Source organism: Rhincodon typus, chromosome 3 (genome assembly GCF_021869965.1).
Source record: "Rhincodon typus isolate 14 chromosome 3, sRhiTyp1.1, whole genome shotgun sequence".
NCBI lineage: Eukaryota > Metazoa > Chordata > Chondrichthyes > Orectolobiformes > Rhincodontidae > Rhincodon > Rhincodon typus.
In genome coordinates, this window is record NC_063334.1 from 54,015,173 (window position 1) to 54,030,039 (window position 14,867).

At 40.8% G+C, this 14,867-nt stretch overlaps 1 protein-coding gene across 1 annotated transcript in view; it reads left to right on the forward strand.

Moving 5' to 3' along the window:
- The first annotated feature begins 901 nt into the window (after window positions 1-901).
- The window catches only part of LOC109920470 (N-alpha-acetyltransferase 35, NatC auxiliary subunit), a 48,887-nt gene continuing 34,921 nt past the window's right edge, over window positions 902-14,867 (forward strand). Inside the window, exons 1-5 of the mRNA XM_048593435.1 lie at window positions 902-1,131; window positions 3,556-3,684; window positions 11,594-11,627; window positions 11,927-12,041; window positions 12,446-12,453. Coding sequence (XP_048449392.1) covers window positions 3,561-3,684; window positions 11,594-11,627; window positions 11,927-12,041; window positions 12,446-12,453 — 281 coding nt within the window. The 5' untranslated portion in view covers window positions 902-1,131; window positions 3,556-3,560. The remainder of the gene's footprint in view (window positions 1,132-3,555; window positions 3,685-11,593; window positions 11,628-11,926; window positions 12,042-12,445; window positions 12,454-14,867) is intronic.

Below are 14,867 nucleotides of genomic sequence, written 5' to 3' on the forward strand. Positions count from 1 at the left end.
TGTTCCCAAGATAGTAGGAACTGCAGATGCTGGAGAATCTGAGATAACAAGGTTAGAGCTGGATGAACACAGCAGGCCAAGAAGCATCAGAAAAGCAGGAAGGCTGACGTTTCGGGCCTCGACCCTTCTTCAAAAAAAGACTATTCTTTTCTAATGGCTGAAATAGTTGTAAAATAATGGCACACAAGGCTGACCAATTTTACTATCTACAACAATGTAAAACAAACTTAACTCTCTTCTTTCTGATGCTGCCAGACCTGCAGGTCTTCATCAGCACTTTACTTTTGTCACTATCCACAAGGTGGGCATTTCCCTAACTGTGAATATGCGCTGGGTCTCGCATGAGCGCCAATGAGAATTTAGAATTTAAAATAAGAACAAAAGTGCAAAGTGGCAGACAATGACAGTGCAATCGCACAGTGCCTACAAAATTTTTTTTTTCTACCGAGTTGCCAGCATCAATATGCAGCAGATGGAAACCCTCGTTCGTGAAACTTTCAGCTGGATCAGAAATTCTAAACATTAATCAGCATCCATATGAATGAGACTCCGAATTCATTGCACAAGGAGAACGGTGGACAATCCCAATATCCTAACATTTACCACCCATTGAAATACTGATCAGCTCAGAGAGCGGTGCGACTTGTTGTTGTGACCACACTTACTTTCATTGGCAGAAAAGCGCGTTGGAACGCCCTCAGGCTGTCAAAGACCCTTTACACATACAGTTTCTTTCTCTCATACTGATCTCGATGGATGAGTAATCTCCTGACAGACTCCATGAACGTCCAAGCAAAGACTATGATAGCAATTAACGCCATTAACCATTCAACTGCCCGGCTCTTCCGGTTCCCCCCTCCACGGCGGCCGGGGAGAATTCCGTTACAGGAAATGGTCAAATTCACATTCCGCAGGCTCGAGCCGGTCCTCGCGATAATTCGCCGTTAGTGGCGCCGATGGGATTTGTAGTTCCAGGGAGACTTTCCAGACACGGCGTGGACGTTGTTCCCACGCCGGTCAGGACTACAGTTCCCGAAGCGCGAAGCGCGGCGGCGGCCGTATGACGAACTTGAAGTATGGTTTCGGCTATCCAGGTCACGGTGATGTACTGAAGATAGCTTCACTCTCAAGGTAAGGAGAGAGGATGAAACGTTGCAATCTTCTGTTTGGAGAAGTAGTCATTCAGTTAGATATGCTTCATTCCGCGTACCTCCTCAAAAAATTATGTATGGAAATTTGAGCAACTGGTGACATTTTTCATCTACCTTCGACTTTACACGTATGGCCTCTGCGATGGATTAATAGTTGCACGAACGTGATTTAAAGAAAACCATAAAATATAGGAGCAGGATTGGGCCATTCGGTCTATCGAGTCTTCTTCGCCATTTTATTATGGTTGATATGCTTCTCAACCCCATTTTCCTGCCTTCCCCCTATAACCTTTGATCGCTTAACCAATCAAAAACCTATCTATTTCTGTCTAAACACAGTCAAAAACAGCCTCCACAGCCTTTTGCGACAATGAGGTCCACAGATTCACTATTTTCTGGCTGAAGAAATTTCACCTCATCTCAGTTCAAACAGTCGTTCTTTCACTCCGAGGCTGTGCCCTCGGCTCCCATTCTCTCCAGTAGTCGAAGCGTCTTCGTCATGGCCCCTCTTTCCAGGCTTGTCGGTAGTCTGTAAGTTTCAGTGAGATTCGTTCTTCTAAACTCCATTCAGTAGAGACCCAGAGTCGTCAACTGCTCCTCATAATGACAAGCCCTTCACCCCCAGGATCATTCTTGTAAACATCCTCTGATGTGGGAGGGGGATCCAGCATATCCATCCTTCGATACAGGACTCAGAACTGCTTACAATATTCCAAATGCAGTCAGACCAAACCCTGAATGGTACATCTTGCTCTTGTATTCTAGTCCTTTTGAAATGAATGCTAATATTTCATTTACCTTCCTAACCGCCAACTGAACCTGCATGTTAATTTTAAGAGAATCCTGAACTTTTACTGAAGCCTTTCCCTATTTAGAAAATAGACCACACCTCTATTCTTCCTACAAAAGTGCATAAACTCTCACTTTCCCATATTCTATTCCATCTGCCACTTCGTTACCCACTCGCTTAGCCTGTCGAAGTCCTTTTGTAGCCTCCCTGCCTCCTTAACACTACTTGTACCCCCACCTATTTTTGTACCATCGGCAAACTGAGCAACAATGCCATCAGTTCCTCCTTTGAGATCATTGGAATGTATAACGTGATTACTTATGGTTCCAACACTGAGCCCTGTGGAACTCCACTAGTCACTGGCTACCATCCTGAAAAAGACCCCTTTATCTCCATTCTCTGCTTTCTGCCAATCACCCAATCTTTGTCCAGGCCTTTAACACCACGGGATCTTGTAGGAGAGTCTTCTGCACTGGAGGTAGGGGATAATACCACTGCACCAAAAGAGCCCCACCATGGATGTTATTATGTATGAATTTTCAACCCAAATTCGATAAGGTATCACTGTAATAGGTAGTTATGCATGATTAGAACACATGAGTTAATGGATAATGCATCAACGTAGATTGGTTAACAGACAGAGATTAGGAATTAGCAAATCACTTTTAGAATGGCAATTGGTAACTGGTGAAATGTTTTTAAGTATGAAGTGTTTATTATCTGTTGAATTATAATGCTTAAGGTATGGGATAATTGACTCTATCATCAGCCGGCTTTTTTTTTTTGAAGACAATATTAATTGCTGAATGGTGAGAAGAGATGTTACTGCTGATCCTGATCGTATTGTTATGGTCTAGATGCTGGAACAGGAAACTCGTAATGGAACCTGGGGAAGAGAACATTTTAATTTGGTTTGTTGCATACTCTATTGGGCAAAGGAGAAAAGAGGGTCATCAATAATGATAAGAGAAGACTTTCACAAGTTCTATAATGGGGAGGGAGTGGGAAGCCATCTTCATCCATAAGCAATGTGTGCTTGTTGTATTTTCATGAAATCTAATACGTAGACATGGGGGGAGGAAAGAAGTAAGAGGCCAAAAGGTTGCAAAATGTGCCCATTCCCCATTAATCTGGTTTGAGGCAGACAGAACTACCTGGGTGAAACTTTCATTCTTCCCGTTGTGGTGGTGGAGGATTGGGCAAGTTTGATTTCAGGTGTGTTGAATGAAGACCTCGCCTTCCCCCTAGCATAATGATTAGAGACAATAATATTGAGAAACTGCGTCCTTCCAACACACACCCAATCAGCCATGTCTTTCCAGCTTATCAATTCTCTATCTGCCGAGCAAAAGACTTATCTACTGTATATGTCAACATTTTACTAGAATGTTGCATCTATTGCTGTATTTAATAAAACAACAGTATTTTCTCCATGATAGTTGATACTGTCCCTGAAGGTCTCAGGAAAAGGTTGAAAACCTTTTGTTATTACTGAGCCCTGTAGTGAAGTCAAATCTTCGATTTGTGTAAAGTCTTCCAGTCAACAGGAAACAGAAAAATCTCCTCTGCTGAAGAATCTAATCCAATTTATCTTGTACGGTTTGATGTCCACAGTTATCATGGTCACTAAAGCATCTTTGGATGAAGACGATATTGGCTGGGGGCTTGGTATCTCAGAAAAGATGGAAAAAAGTAATGCAAACTGGTTTGACATTACCAAGCAATTCAAGGATTGCTGTAAAGGTAAATTTATCGATATTTTGTGCAATTTTCTTAATAGCTTATGAAGCTAGTGGAAGCATGGGTCCTTGAATATTTTTATGGCAGAGGTAGATAGATTCTTATTAAGAAAGGGGGTGAAAGAATATCAGAAGTAGGTGGGAATGCAAATTTGAGGTTGTGATCAGATCAGCCACAACCCTATTGAATGACAATGCAGGCTTGAGGCGCTGAATGGACTACATCTGCTCTTAATTCGTATGTTTACTGAGAGTCTCCAAGAATCTAAAAAAGTATATTCTGGTTTTTTTCCCAACTACAGAACCTTTTCCAAATTTGTGCTTCTGTCTCTTCCTGTCCTTTTTGGCTCCCAAAATTTTTGTTTATTTTAGGTGTCTTGGGAATGTGAGCATCACTAACATGGCAAACATTAATCATTCGTTCCTAATTGACCTCCGTGATGGTGAACCACTGCAGTTCATAAATACACCCAATTGTTTTGGATTTTGACCTAACAACAGTTAAGGAATTGCAACAGTTCCATGTCAGAATAATATGAGGCTTGGGGAGAAACTTGCAGAGATGATATTCCCAAACGTTTGCTGCCCTTGTCCCTCAAGGTGGTTGATGACAGTGGCTGTGTATCAGTTCAAGGATGATGCCTACTTGGGATTGTGGGTATCTACCATGGCTTCAAGTGACTGATAGGACAGTTCACAATGCACACTTCTTTGGACATATGGGGCAGAACATACTGGGAGGTAGTGGGATCCAGAATGCAAGATTTGCTTCTGTTCTTTCCTTCTCTGCAGCTGCTCTGTCTCCATTGATCATGTGTTTGCATCAAAACATGAAGAAGTTTGTTAGACAAGTTTTTCCATTTTAGATGATTGGCAGCGAACTCCTTCCAGTCACTAATATAAATGCTGCAGCGCTTGAAGGAGAGCTTCAGAGTGTCATTGAAGTGTTTCCTTTGTATTCTCCTGTAATGTCAGTCGTTTGAGAGTCAGATCTGTATCTGAAGCACTGACCTTTAAGGCTATGGACTAGTTGTTTAGAAATGAGCTTAAAATAAGAGCTTAGTTTATTCAGCTGGTGCAGACATGATGAGCTGAGTGACCTCTTTCTGTGCTGTAATTTTTCCATAGTTCTACAACACAGTGAGTACATACTTATTGACCATCTGGACACCGTGCCCCATCCAGCATAGTTGTAGGAGTTCCTCAGGGTAGTATCCAAGGCCGAACCATCTTCAGCTCAATCATCAATTATTGTCCCTCCATTGTAAGGATGGAAGTGAACATGTTTGCTGATGAACTTCACATGTTTTCTGCACCATTTACAACTCTTCAGATTTTTGAAGCAGCCCAGTGTCCATATGTATCGAGAAGTGGACATCATCCAGGTTTGGGCAGATAAGTGATAAGTAACTACCTGGACTTGTGTGGGGTGAATGGCCATCTCAACAAGAGAGAATCTAATAATGACCCCTTAACAGTCAGTAGCATTATAGTCACCTTGTCCTTCACTGTCAATGTCCTCAGGGCTACCATTGAGCAGTAATTGAACTGGACCAGCAACATAAATATAGTTGTTTCAAAAGCAAATCAGAGGCTAGTGATTCTGTGGCATGTAACCCACCTCCTACCTCCCAAAACCTGTCCAACATCTACCAAGCACAAATCAGAAGTGTAGTGGAATCCTCTCCACTTCCCCGGATAAATGCAGCTTCAACAATATTCAAGAAGCTTGACGCCATTCAGGAGAATGCAGCTTGCTTGATTGCCTCCCCATCCACTACCTTGAACATTCACAGCCCTCAAAAACACAGTGATAGCAGTGTATACCATTGTCAAGATGTGCTGCGGAAACTCACCAAGGTTCCTTTAACAACAGCTTACAAGTGCACCATCTCTGCCACCTAGGAGAAGTAAGAAGATTAGTAATAACAAATGTAGGTCCCCTTGCAGACAGAAACTGGTGAAATTATAATCAGGAAACAAGGAAGTAGCAGAAGAATTGAATGCAAAATTTAGTTTCGTCTTCACAAAAGATGGCACACACAACCTCCCTGAAGGACAAGGGGGCGGCGATGGCCTAATGGTATTATCACTGGACTGTTAATTAAGAGACCCAGATAATGTTCTGGGGACCTGCCACAGCAGATGGTGGAATTTGAATTCAATAAATATCTAGAATTAAGAGTCTAATGATGACTATGAATCCATTGTCAATTGTCAGAAAAATCCATCTGGTTCACTAATGTCCTTTAGGAAAGGAAATTGCCATTCTTACCTGGTCTGGCCTACGTGTGACTCCAGACCCACGGCAATGTGGTTGACTCTGAACTGCCCTCTGGGCAATTAGGGAGGGACAACAAATGCTGGCCCAGCCAGCGATGCCCCTTATCCCATAACTGAAGAAAGGGAAAAAAAAAAATGTTAGGGAACCAAGGGTCTAGTAAGAGAGCAGAGTTGAAGGAAATCAATATTAATAAAAAAAAAAGTGGTGCTGGGAAAATGAATAGGTTAAAGGATGGCAAGTCACATATGGGGTTAAAGGCTGATAATCTATATCCACAGTACTAAAGAAAGTGACCCTGGAACTATTGGATGCAGTGGCGGTCATCCATAGACTCTGGAGCAGTTCCTACAGATTGAAGGAGAGTAAATGTAACCCCACTATTTAAAAAGGGAGTGAGAGAATAATAAAGAATTGCAGACCAATTGTAGGGAAAATGCTAGAGTCTATTCTAAAAGACATGATGACAGAATGTTTGGAAAGCATTAATGGGATTGGACAAAGCCACCATAGGTTTATGAAGGATGAATCATGCTTAACAAATCTGCTGGAGTGTTTGAGGAAGTAACAAGAAGAATAGATAAAGGAGAACCAGTGAATGTCATCAAGTCATTCAGCTGTACAGCACGGAAACAGACCCTTCAGTCCAACTCGTCCATGCCGACCAGATATCTGAAATTAACCTAGTCCCATATGCCAGCATTTGGCCCATATCCCTCCAAACTCTTTCTGTTCGTATACCGATTCAGATGCCTTTTAACCGTTGTAATTGTACCAGCCTCCACCACTTCCTCTGGCAGCTCATTCCATACAGGCACCACCCTCTGTGTGGAAAAAGTTGTTCCCTAGGTCCCTTTTAAATCTTTCCCCTCTCACCTTAAACCATACCCTCTAGTTTTGGACTCCCCTACTCTGGGGACCTTGTCTATTCATTCTATTCGTGCCCCTCATGATTTAATAAACTTCAATAAGGTCACCCTTCAGCCTCCTACACACCAGGGAAAATAGCCCCAGCCAATTCAGCCTCTCCCTATAGCTCAAACACTCTAACCCTGGCAACATCCTTGTAAATCTTTTCTGAACCCTTTCAAGTTTAACAACATCCTCCCTATAGCAGAGAGGCCAGAATTGAACACAGCAGTTCAAAAGTGGCCTAACCAATGTCCTGTACAGCAGCAACATGACCTCCCAACTCCTATGCTCAGTGCACTGACCAATAAAGGCAAGCATACCAAATACCTTCTTCACTATCCCGTCTACATGGGACTTCACTTTCAAGGTACTGTGAACCTGTACTCCGAGGTCTCTTTGTTTAGCGACACTCTCCAGGACCTTACCATTATATGTATACGTCCTGCCCTGATTTGCCTTTCCAAAATGCAGAACCTCACATTTATCTAAATTAAACTCCATCTGCCACTTTTTGGCCCATTGGCCCATCTGTTCAAAGTCCTGTTGTACTCTGAGGTAACCTTCTTCACTGTCCACTACATCTCCAATTTTGGTATCACCTATAAACATAGTAACCATACCTCCGATGTTCACATCCAAATCATTAAATGACAAAAACTATTGGACTCAGCACTGATCCTTGTGGCACACCGGTGGTCAAAGGCCTCCAGTCTGAAAAGCAACCCTCCACTACGCTCTTTGTCTCTTACTTTCAAGCCAGTTCTGTATCAAAGTGGCTAGTTCTCCGTTTAATCCATGTGATCTAACCTTGCTAACCAATCTAGTATGCGGAATCTTGTCGAACGTCTTACTGAAGTCCATGTAGATCATGTCTACTCCTCTGCCTTCATCAGTCCTCTTTGTTACTTCTTCAAAAAACTCAATTAAGTTAGTTAGATATGATTTTCCATCCACAAAGCCATGTTGATTATCCCTAATCTGTCCTTGTCTTTCCAAACTGTTGCTCAGGAATCTGTCCTACAGCTTGCCCACCACTGATGTCAAGTTCGCCGGTCTATAGTTTCCTGGCTTTTCCTTACCACCTTTCTTAAATAGTGGCACCACGTTAGTCTTCTGGCACCTGTGGCTATCGATGATACAAATATCTCAGCAAGGGGGCCAGCAGTCACTTCCCTAACTTGCCACAAAGTTTTAAGGTACACCTGATCAGGTCCAAGTGATTTATCCACCTTTATGTGTTTTGAGACATCCACCAACACCATCTCAGTAATATGGACATTTTTCAATATGTCGCTATTCATTTCCCCAAGGTCCCTAGTTTCCATATCCTTCTCCATAGTAAACACTGATGCAAAATACTCGTTAAGTATCTCCCCCATCTCCTGCAGATCTTTAATTGGTCCTGTTCTCTCCCTAGTTATCCTTTCGTCCTTAATGTATTTGTAGAGTTTCTTTGAATTCTCCTTAACACTATTTGCCAAAGCTATCCCATGTCCTCTTTTTGCCCTCCTGATTTCCCCCTTAAGTAAGCTCCAACTGCCTTTATACTCTTCTAAGAGTTCACTCGAGCCCTGCTGTCTATACCTGACATGCTTCCTCCTTTTTCTTGACCAAAACCTCAATTTTTCCAGCACAATTTCTCCAACACAAATTATCCAGCACTCCCTACAACTACCAATCTTGTCCTTCACCCTAACAGGAACATACCGTCTCTGGACACTCTATCTCATTTTTGAAGGCTTTCCATTTTCCAGCCATCCTTTTACCTGCAAGTATCTGTCCCCAATCAACTTCTGAAAATTTTTGCCTAATACAATCAAAATTGATCTTCCTACAATTTAAATTTTAACTTTTAGATCCAGTCTGTCCTTTTCCATCACTATTTTAAAATTAATAGAATTAGGATCACTGGCCCCAAAGTGCTCTCCCCGGACACCTCAGTCACCTGCCCTACCTTATTTCCCAAGAGTAGGTCAGGTTTTGCTCCTGCTGTAGTAGGTAGATCCATATACTGAATTGAAAATTTTCTTGTATACGCTTAACAAATTCCTCTCAATTCAAGCCCTTAACACTATGGCAGTCCCAGGCTATGTTTCAAAAGTTAAAATCCCCTACCATTACCACCCTATTATTCTTACAGATAACTGAGATCTCCTTACAAATTTGCTTGTCAATCTCCCACTGACTATTGGAGAGTTTGTAGTACAATCCCAATAAGGTGATCATCCCTTTTTCATTTCTCAGTTCCACCCAAATAACTTCCCTGGACGTACTCCCAGGAATATTCTCCCTAAGTACAGCTGTAATGTTATCCCTAATTAAAAATGCCACACCCACCTCCTGTCTTGACCCCCTTTCTATCCTTCCTATGGCATCTTTACCTTGGAACATTAAGTTGCCAGTCCTGTCCATTCATGAGCCATGTCCCTGGAATCACTGTGATATCCCAGCCCCATGTTCCCAACCATGCCCTGAGTTCAACTGCCTTCCCTGTTAGGCCTCTTACATACAAGTTAAACAGTATTTATTTCACAGTCCTACCTCGTTCTCTGCTTTGTTCCTGCCTGCCTTTACTGTTTTGTCTTTTCTCTTTCCTCAGCTGCACCAGTCTCTGACTGATCACTTTTCTGACTACCTCCCCGGGTACCCACCATACCACCACCACCATCATTCCCCGCCCCCGGCCAAATAAAATCTAGTTTAAATCCTCCTGAGCAGCTCTAGCAAATCTCCTCACCAGTATATTAGTTCCCTTCCAATTTAGGTGCAATTCGTCCTTCTTATGCAGGTTACTTCTACCTCAGAAGAGATTCTAATGATCCAAAAATGTGATTCTTTCTCCCCTCCACCAGCTCCTAAACCACCCATTCATTTCCTTTATCCTGCTATTCCTACTCTCACTAGCTCATGGCACCGGGAGTAATCCAGATACTACTACCCTAGAGGACCTACTTTTTAAATTCCTGCTTAATTTCCTGTATTCTCTCCTCAGAACCTCGTCCATTTCTCTCCCTGTGTCACTAGTTCCAATGTGTGCATGACCTCCTGCTGGTCCCTCTCCCCTTTGAGAATATTCTGCACCCTCTCTGCGATATCCTTGATCCTGGCATCAGGTAGGCAACATGTCATTCTGATGTCTCGTTGTCAGCCACGGAAATGTCCGTCTGTGCCTCCTACTGGAAAGCCCCCTCTCACAATCGATCGCTTGGAACCTGACGTACCCGACATCACAATAGAGCCAGTCTTGGTACCAGAAACCTGGCTGTCAGTGCTACATTTCTCAGCGTCTATCATCCCCTACATTTTCTAGAACAGCATACTTGTTTGAGGTGGGGATAGCCACAGGAGACTCCAGCACTACCTGCCTACCCCTCCTATGTTTCCTGGAGGTAACCCATCTACCTGACTGTATCTGCGGTTTTACTCCCTTCTTGAAACTGCCATCCATCACACCCCCTAGCTTTTGTAAATTTGTCATTGCCTGTAACTGCTGCTGCAACCAATCTATGCGATCTGATAGGATTCACAATTAAACACACTTCCTGCAGATATGGTCATCAGTAAAATTGAAATTCTCCCTAATCTCCCACATCTGACAGGAAGAGCACATCAATCTACTAAAGGCCATCTTTGCATCTTCACAATCTACAAGACCCAGAAAATAGCACAGTCTGACTGTTCTAGAATAGTACCGATGTTTTACTTTTTTTAAAGTTTAATCAAAAGAGAGATCTCAATAAAACATATAATAAAAAAACCCACTCGACTCACTATTGTAGATTTACAAAAAAGTGAGATTACACTTCTAAAACAAAGGCCACTTAGCTGTTCCCTTGCTGTGAGCTCCCCACGCAGGTTTCTCCCAGGTCAGCTGTGAATTTCACTGTTTATTTTCTTAGAACCAACTCTGATGTGCAGTGATACTTGAAACTAAACAGCAGAAACAGTCAACTGTGAAGATTTACTGCCTGGTCGGACAGCTGTGCAGGTTCACTGATCCTCCTGTTTTCACCTCCCAAGTTACACCTGCTCTGTGTCTCTCCCTCCTTTTTTTTTTAATGCTGTTATTTTGATCTCTTTGCTTTGCAATTTTGGGGAAAAAAATGCAATAGCTTATATAACAGTAATTACTGCTCCAAAAGGAAATCAACTCCAACACTGAAAATACCTAAAAAAAAAAGGAGCAGCTCTTGCAACAATGGTTTTTTCCATACTTGACCTCTGAATGTTTCAGGTTTCAAGTACAAAGGATTTTATATTTGAAGGTAGACTGTTAACCCTGTTGAATCTGCAATTCCCTGCAAATCTTCCCTGAGGTCACTGGTAAAATTGTCAAGCAATATTCTTTAACAAGTGTATATTGCATTTAGTATGCTTTTGTGCTACAAGCTTACTGTTGGGAATGTTAACGTTGTATGTTGTAAGTCCGGTGTTAAGGATTGAACTTACACTGAAGTAAGTTGAGAGAACATCCAACAGGACATCTCATATTGCTTTATTCTAGTAACATGACAGACCCGCCCTGATATTAATGGAAAGCAAAACCACTCTGCATCCCCACTTCAGTAGATGTTGCAAAACAAATTTCAGATTTTGAATAAGTGAACGTAATGCTTGGAATAACAAGAGAGAATTCTTACATTTTATGTGAAATACTTTACGTCTTATAGTGAACTACTCTGGCAAAAGAATTAATTTAATCTATTTGTATTTATTTTAGAACTTAAATTAGGTGAACTACTACATGACAAACTGTAAGTATGGCAACATTTTTAAATTCAACAGTAACAATTTATTTTAGTTTCAAGTGAAAATGGAACTTTTCAGTTAATCTTACATTGCAGGGTGGAGGTAGCGGGGGGAACCTTTCTTTACTTCCCACCAAATGCGATTGCATTATTAAATTCATGTCACTGGTTAAGCTGCTTTTGAAATTATATCAAACCTATTTCATTGGTGATCGTTCTAGTACATTAAAGACTACAACATAATTTATTGACTGCAAATGGTATGAAAATCTTAATTCAAGATACACTTGAAATGTTTTCTTCAGCTTTGGTCTATTTGAAGCCATGTCTGCAATTGAGATGATGGATCCAAAGATGGATGCAGGAATGATTGGAAACCAGGTTAATCGTAAGGTACTCAACCTGGAGCAGGCGATCAAGGTTTGGCACTTTATTTCACAACTACACTTTTGTGACTATGTTAATGTAATTCTCAAACTTGGTACCTGCAGTTAATATGGCAAAGTCCACTTTCTGCCCCCACCCACACCACTTATCCCCACAGCATTAAAAAGAATTTGGGTGAATACTTCTTATTCATAACATGTTGTGGATGTTTCTCAAAATCTGGGCAACTTACTGGAATGAAAGGAAAAAAATTAAAGTAATGTATGATTGTTAATCTAGCAGTTACCCAAGGACCCAAAACATTGGATTTTTTGAAGGACAGGAAGTAGTTGCACAACAGAGAAAAGGTGTGGGGAACATGTGTTTTTATATTGTTAGGCGTTACAAGTGAGAAGTTTCGTAAGTTTACATTTTTGGATTGTGCACTTATAATTTAGGGTAAAATGTAAGAATAAAAGGGATCATGTGTCCTCGTCCAAATTCTGTTGAAAGGAAATCTGGGTGGCTTGATTATTAAATACTTGAAGGGGGATCCCAGGTTATTGTCAGTGATTGAAGATGCAAGGTGTTTATGTTTCTAGACAATGATGAAAGCAGATATAATGATAATAGCCACACTGTGAGTAGATACGAGCAGCAAGTCTCTAGAGCAGTGCTTTCCACATTTAATCCCACTGTGATCCATTTTGAGGCTTGAAATTGTCATGTTCAGTCTATGAGAACTGCAGGATGGGATTTAAAGGGGCCATGCAATTGTTAATGCTTGGTTGGAGCTACACAGCAGCTTTAGCCTGGTAGCATGCGAACCCCCACCACTCATGACCGAAATTTGAGAAGCTGTACTTCACGGAGTAGGAATGCAGATGGGAGCTTGTGCTTGAATTGAAAAATCCAGAATCCATGAGTGTTTTAACCAAGACCATAAGATTTGCCTAGCTTGATCTAAAGGGAGGATCTCCATGAAAGCCCTTCAGAGAAAGGCAGTCTTGGTATTAAAAGTTGTCAGGCTAGTAAAGGAAAGAACAGGATTCACCCTGGAGAGCTAAGAATTACTGACTGGTTCTCTGGTTCTCTGGGAATACAGTGTCTGCTTGATTGACAAAAGTAAAATATAACCAGCGCTGGAGATTTTTGGTCATTTGAAATGTTAACTAGAGTATCGAGTATCTAACGAAATAATGTTGAGTGAATGGTGCGTTTACTTTCTTTGTTACGGTAAATATCTTAAAACCTGAAACATTGTCAGCTCTTCAGTTGTTCATTCAAAGTTTGTATTTTTTCAAAGTGATGGGTCACTATGGATTAGTATCATTGGAATGGAAAAGTTTAATTTTCCATGATTTATTATTATAAAATTTGAATTCTGTTAACAATGAACTGTATTTCTTTATAGTATTTTACAAAAATAGAAACAAATAAAAGTTAATTTGCTAATTTGTCAGTTGTAGACAATTCTGATATAAAGAAACAGTGAAAATAGAATCTAATATTACATTTCAAATCATATCAGTTAAAAACGATTACACATTCATCACAGATTTCAGTGTCCAGTCCTAGTTGCCTTGAGTTTAATACAATGGGGTGACTTTCTAGGTTACTTCAGAGGAGCAATAAGTCACCCTTGTTGATAGGATGTGTTCACATTGCTGGCTGAACAGAATAATGATGACTGTCTTCCTTTCCTAAATGACATTAATGATCTATAAAGTTTTAATGACAAACCCAACAGCTGTATTGTGTTTTTCACTGTTGCAACTTTTTTTTAATTGTCAGAGTGTTTTTGAACTAAATTCAAATTCTTAAACTGCCATGGTGAGAATTTATTTTGCATCTTTTGGATTATTTGTCAGTATCTCTGAATTGCCCACTACACTGCTTTTACCTAATGTATGCAAGAACCCATTGTTTAAAAATTACTGTTGGAGAATAGTGATTTGATGTTACACTCAAAATTTGCAGAAACACGTAAATATTATTATATACAACTCATAAATCATTGTTGTTCTTGTGTTAATTGACAGGTACTCCAACTAGTTACAGCATTCCATGTTTAGAATTCTAGAATAAGCTTTTTAATCACAAATCTACTTCCTGACCCAAACTTGCCCAGCTTGAATGAAGGTTGAAATGTGGGCAGATGACCAAATTACTGACAGGATTTATTTATAACTTGAAAGAGATATACATTCTTATTATATTTAATTATACTTGGTTAGAATCTAACTGTCGTCAGCAAGGTTTCCTCAGGTGAGCATTTAGAGTTGAGTGCTTTTACACTGAATTCTTGGATACAGCTATCTCCCTGAGTTACCTCTTCAATCAAGCAGATCACTAAAGAACCTGCCTCCAGTCATACTGCCACCACGATCAGCTCTGCAGGATAGCCACTACCCACAAGCATCTGTTTTGTTTTTCCCTCCTGAAATTGGTCCTCTGTCTGCAACCAAGACTTGCCTGTCCCTACAGCCTACACTGCCTGCAAATTGGAGTCCAAGCCAATCAGGCTGACCTCTGGGCAGCAGCAAATTGGTGACACTGATTTGAAAATCTCAAATCATAGATTTTCCACACCTTTCTGACTGTCTGCCTCCTGCAGGTCAAGTAATTAAAATAAAAATAGCCCCCTCAAGATTTTCTGTCCCTCCAGCATATTTGATTAAAGTTACTTATTCACTGTTTCTAAACTCAGCAGCACTGTTACAGAATTGAGTAAATAATGGATGCACTTTGTACTTTTATATGAAGCTGAATGTTGGTCAGTTCAAAAATGTTTAGGAATTGAAACTTAAAAGCCAGAGAACATCTGAAAAGCCTCAGACTGGACTAGTTATAAATGGATGATGTTTAAAAATACTGCAA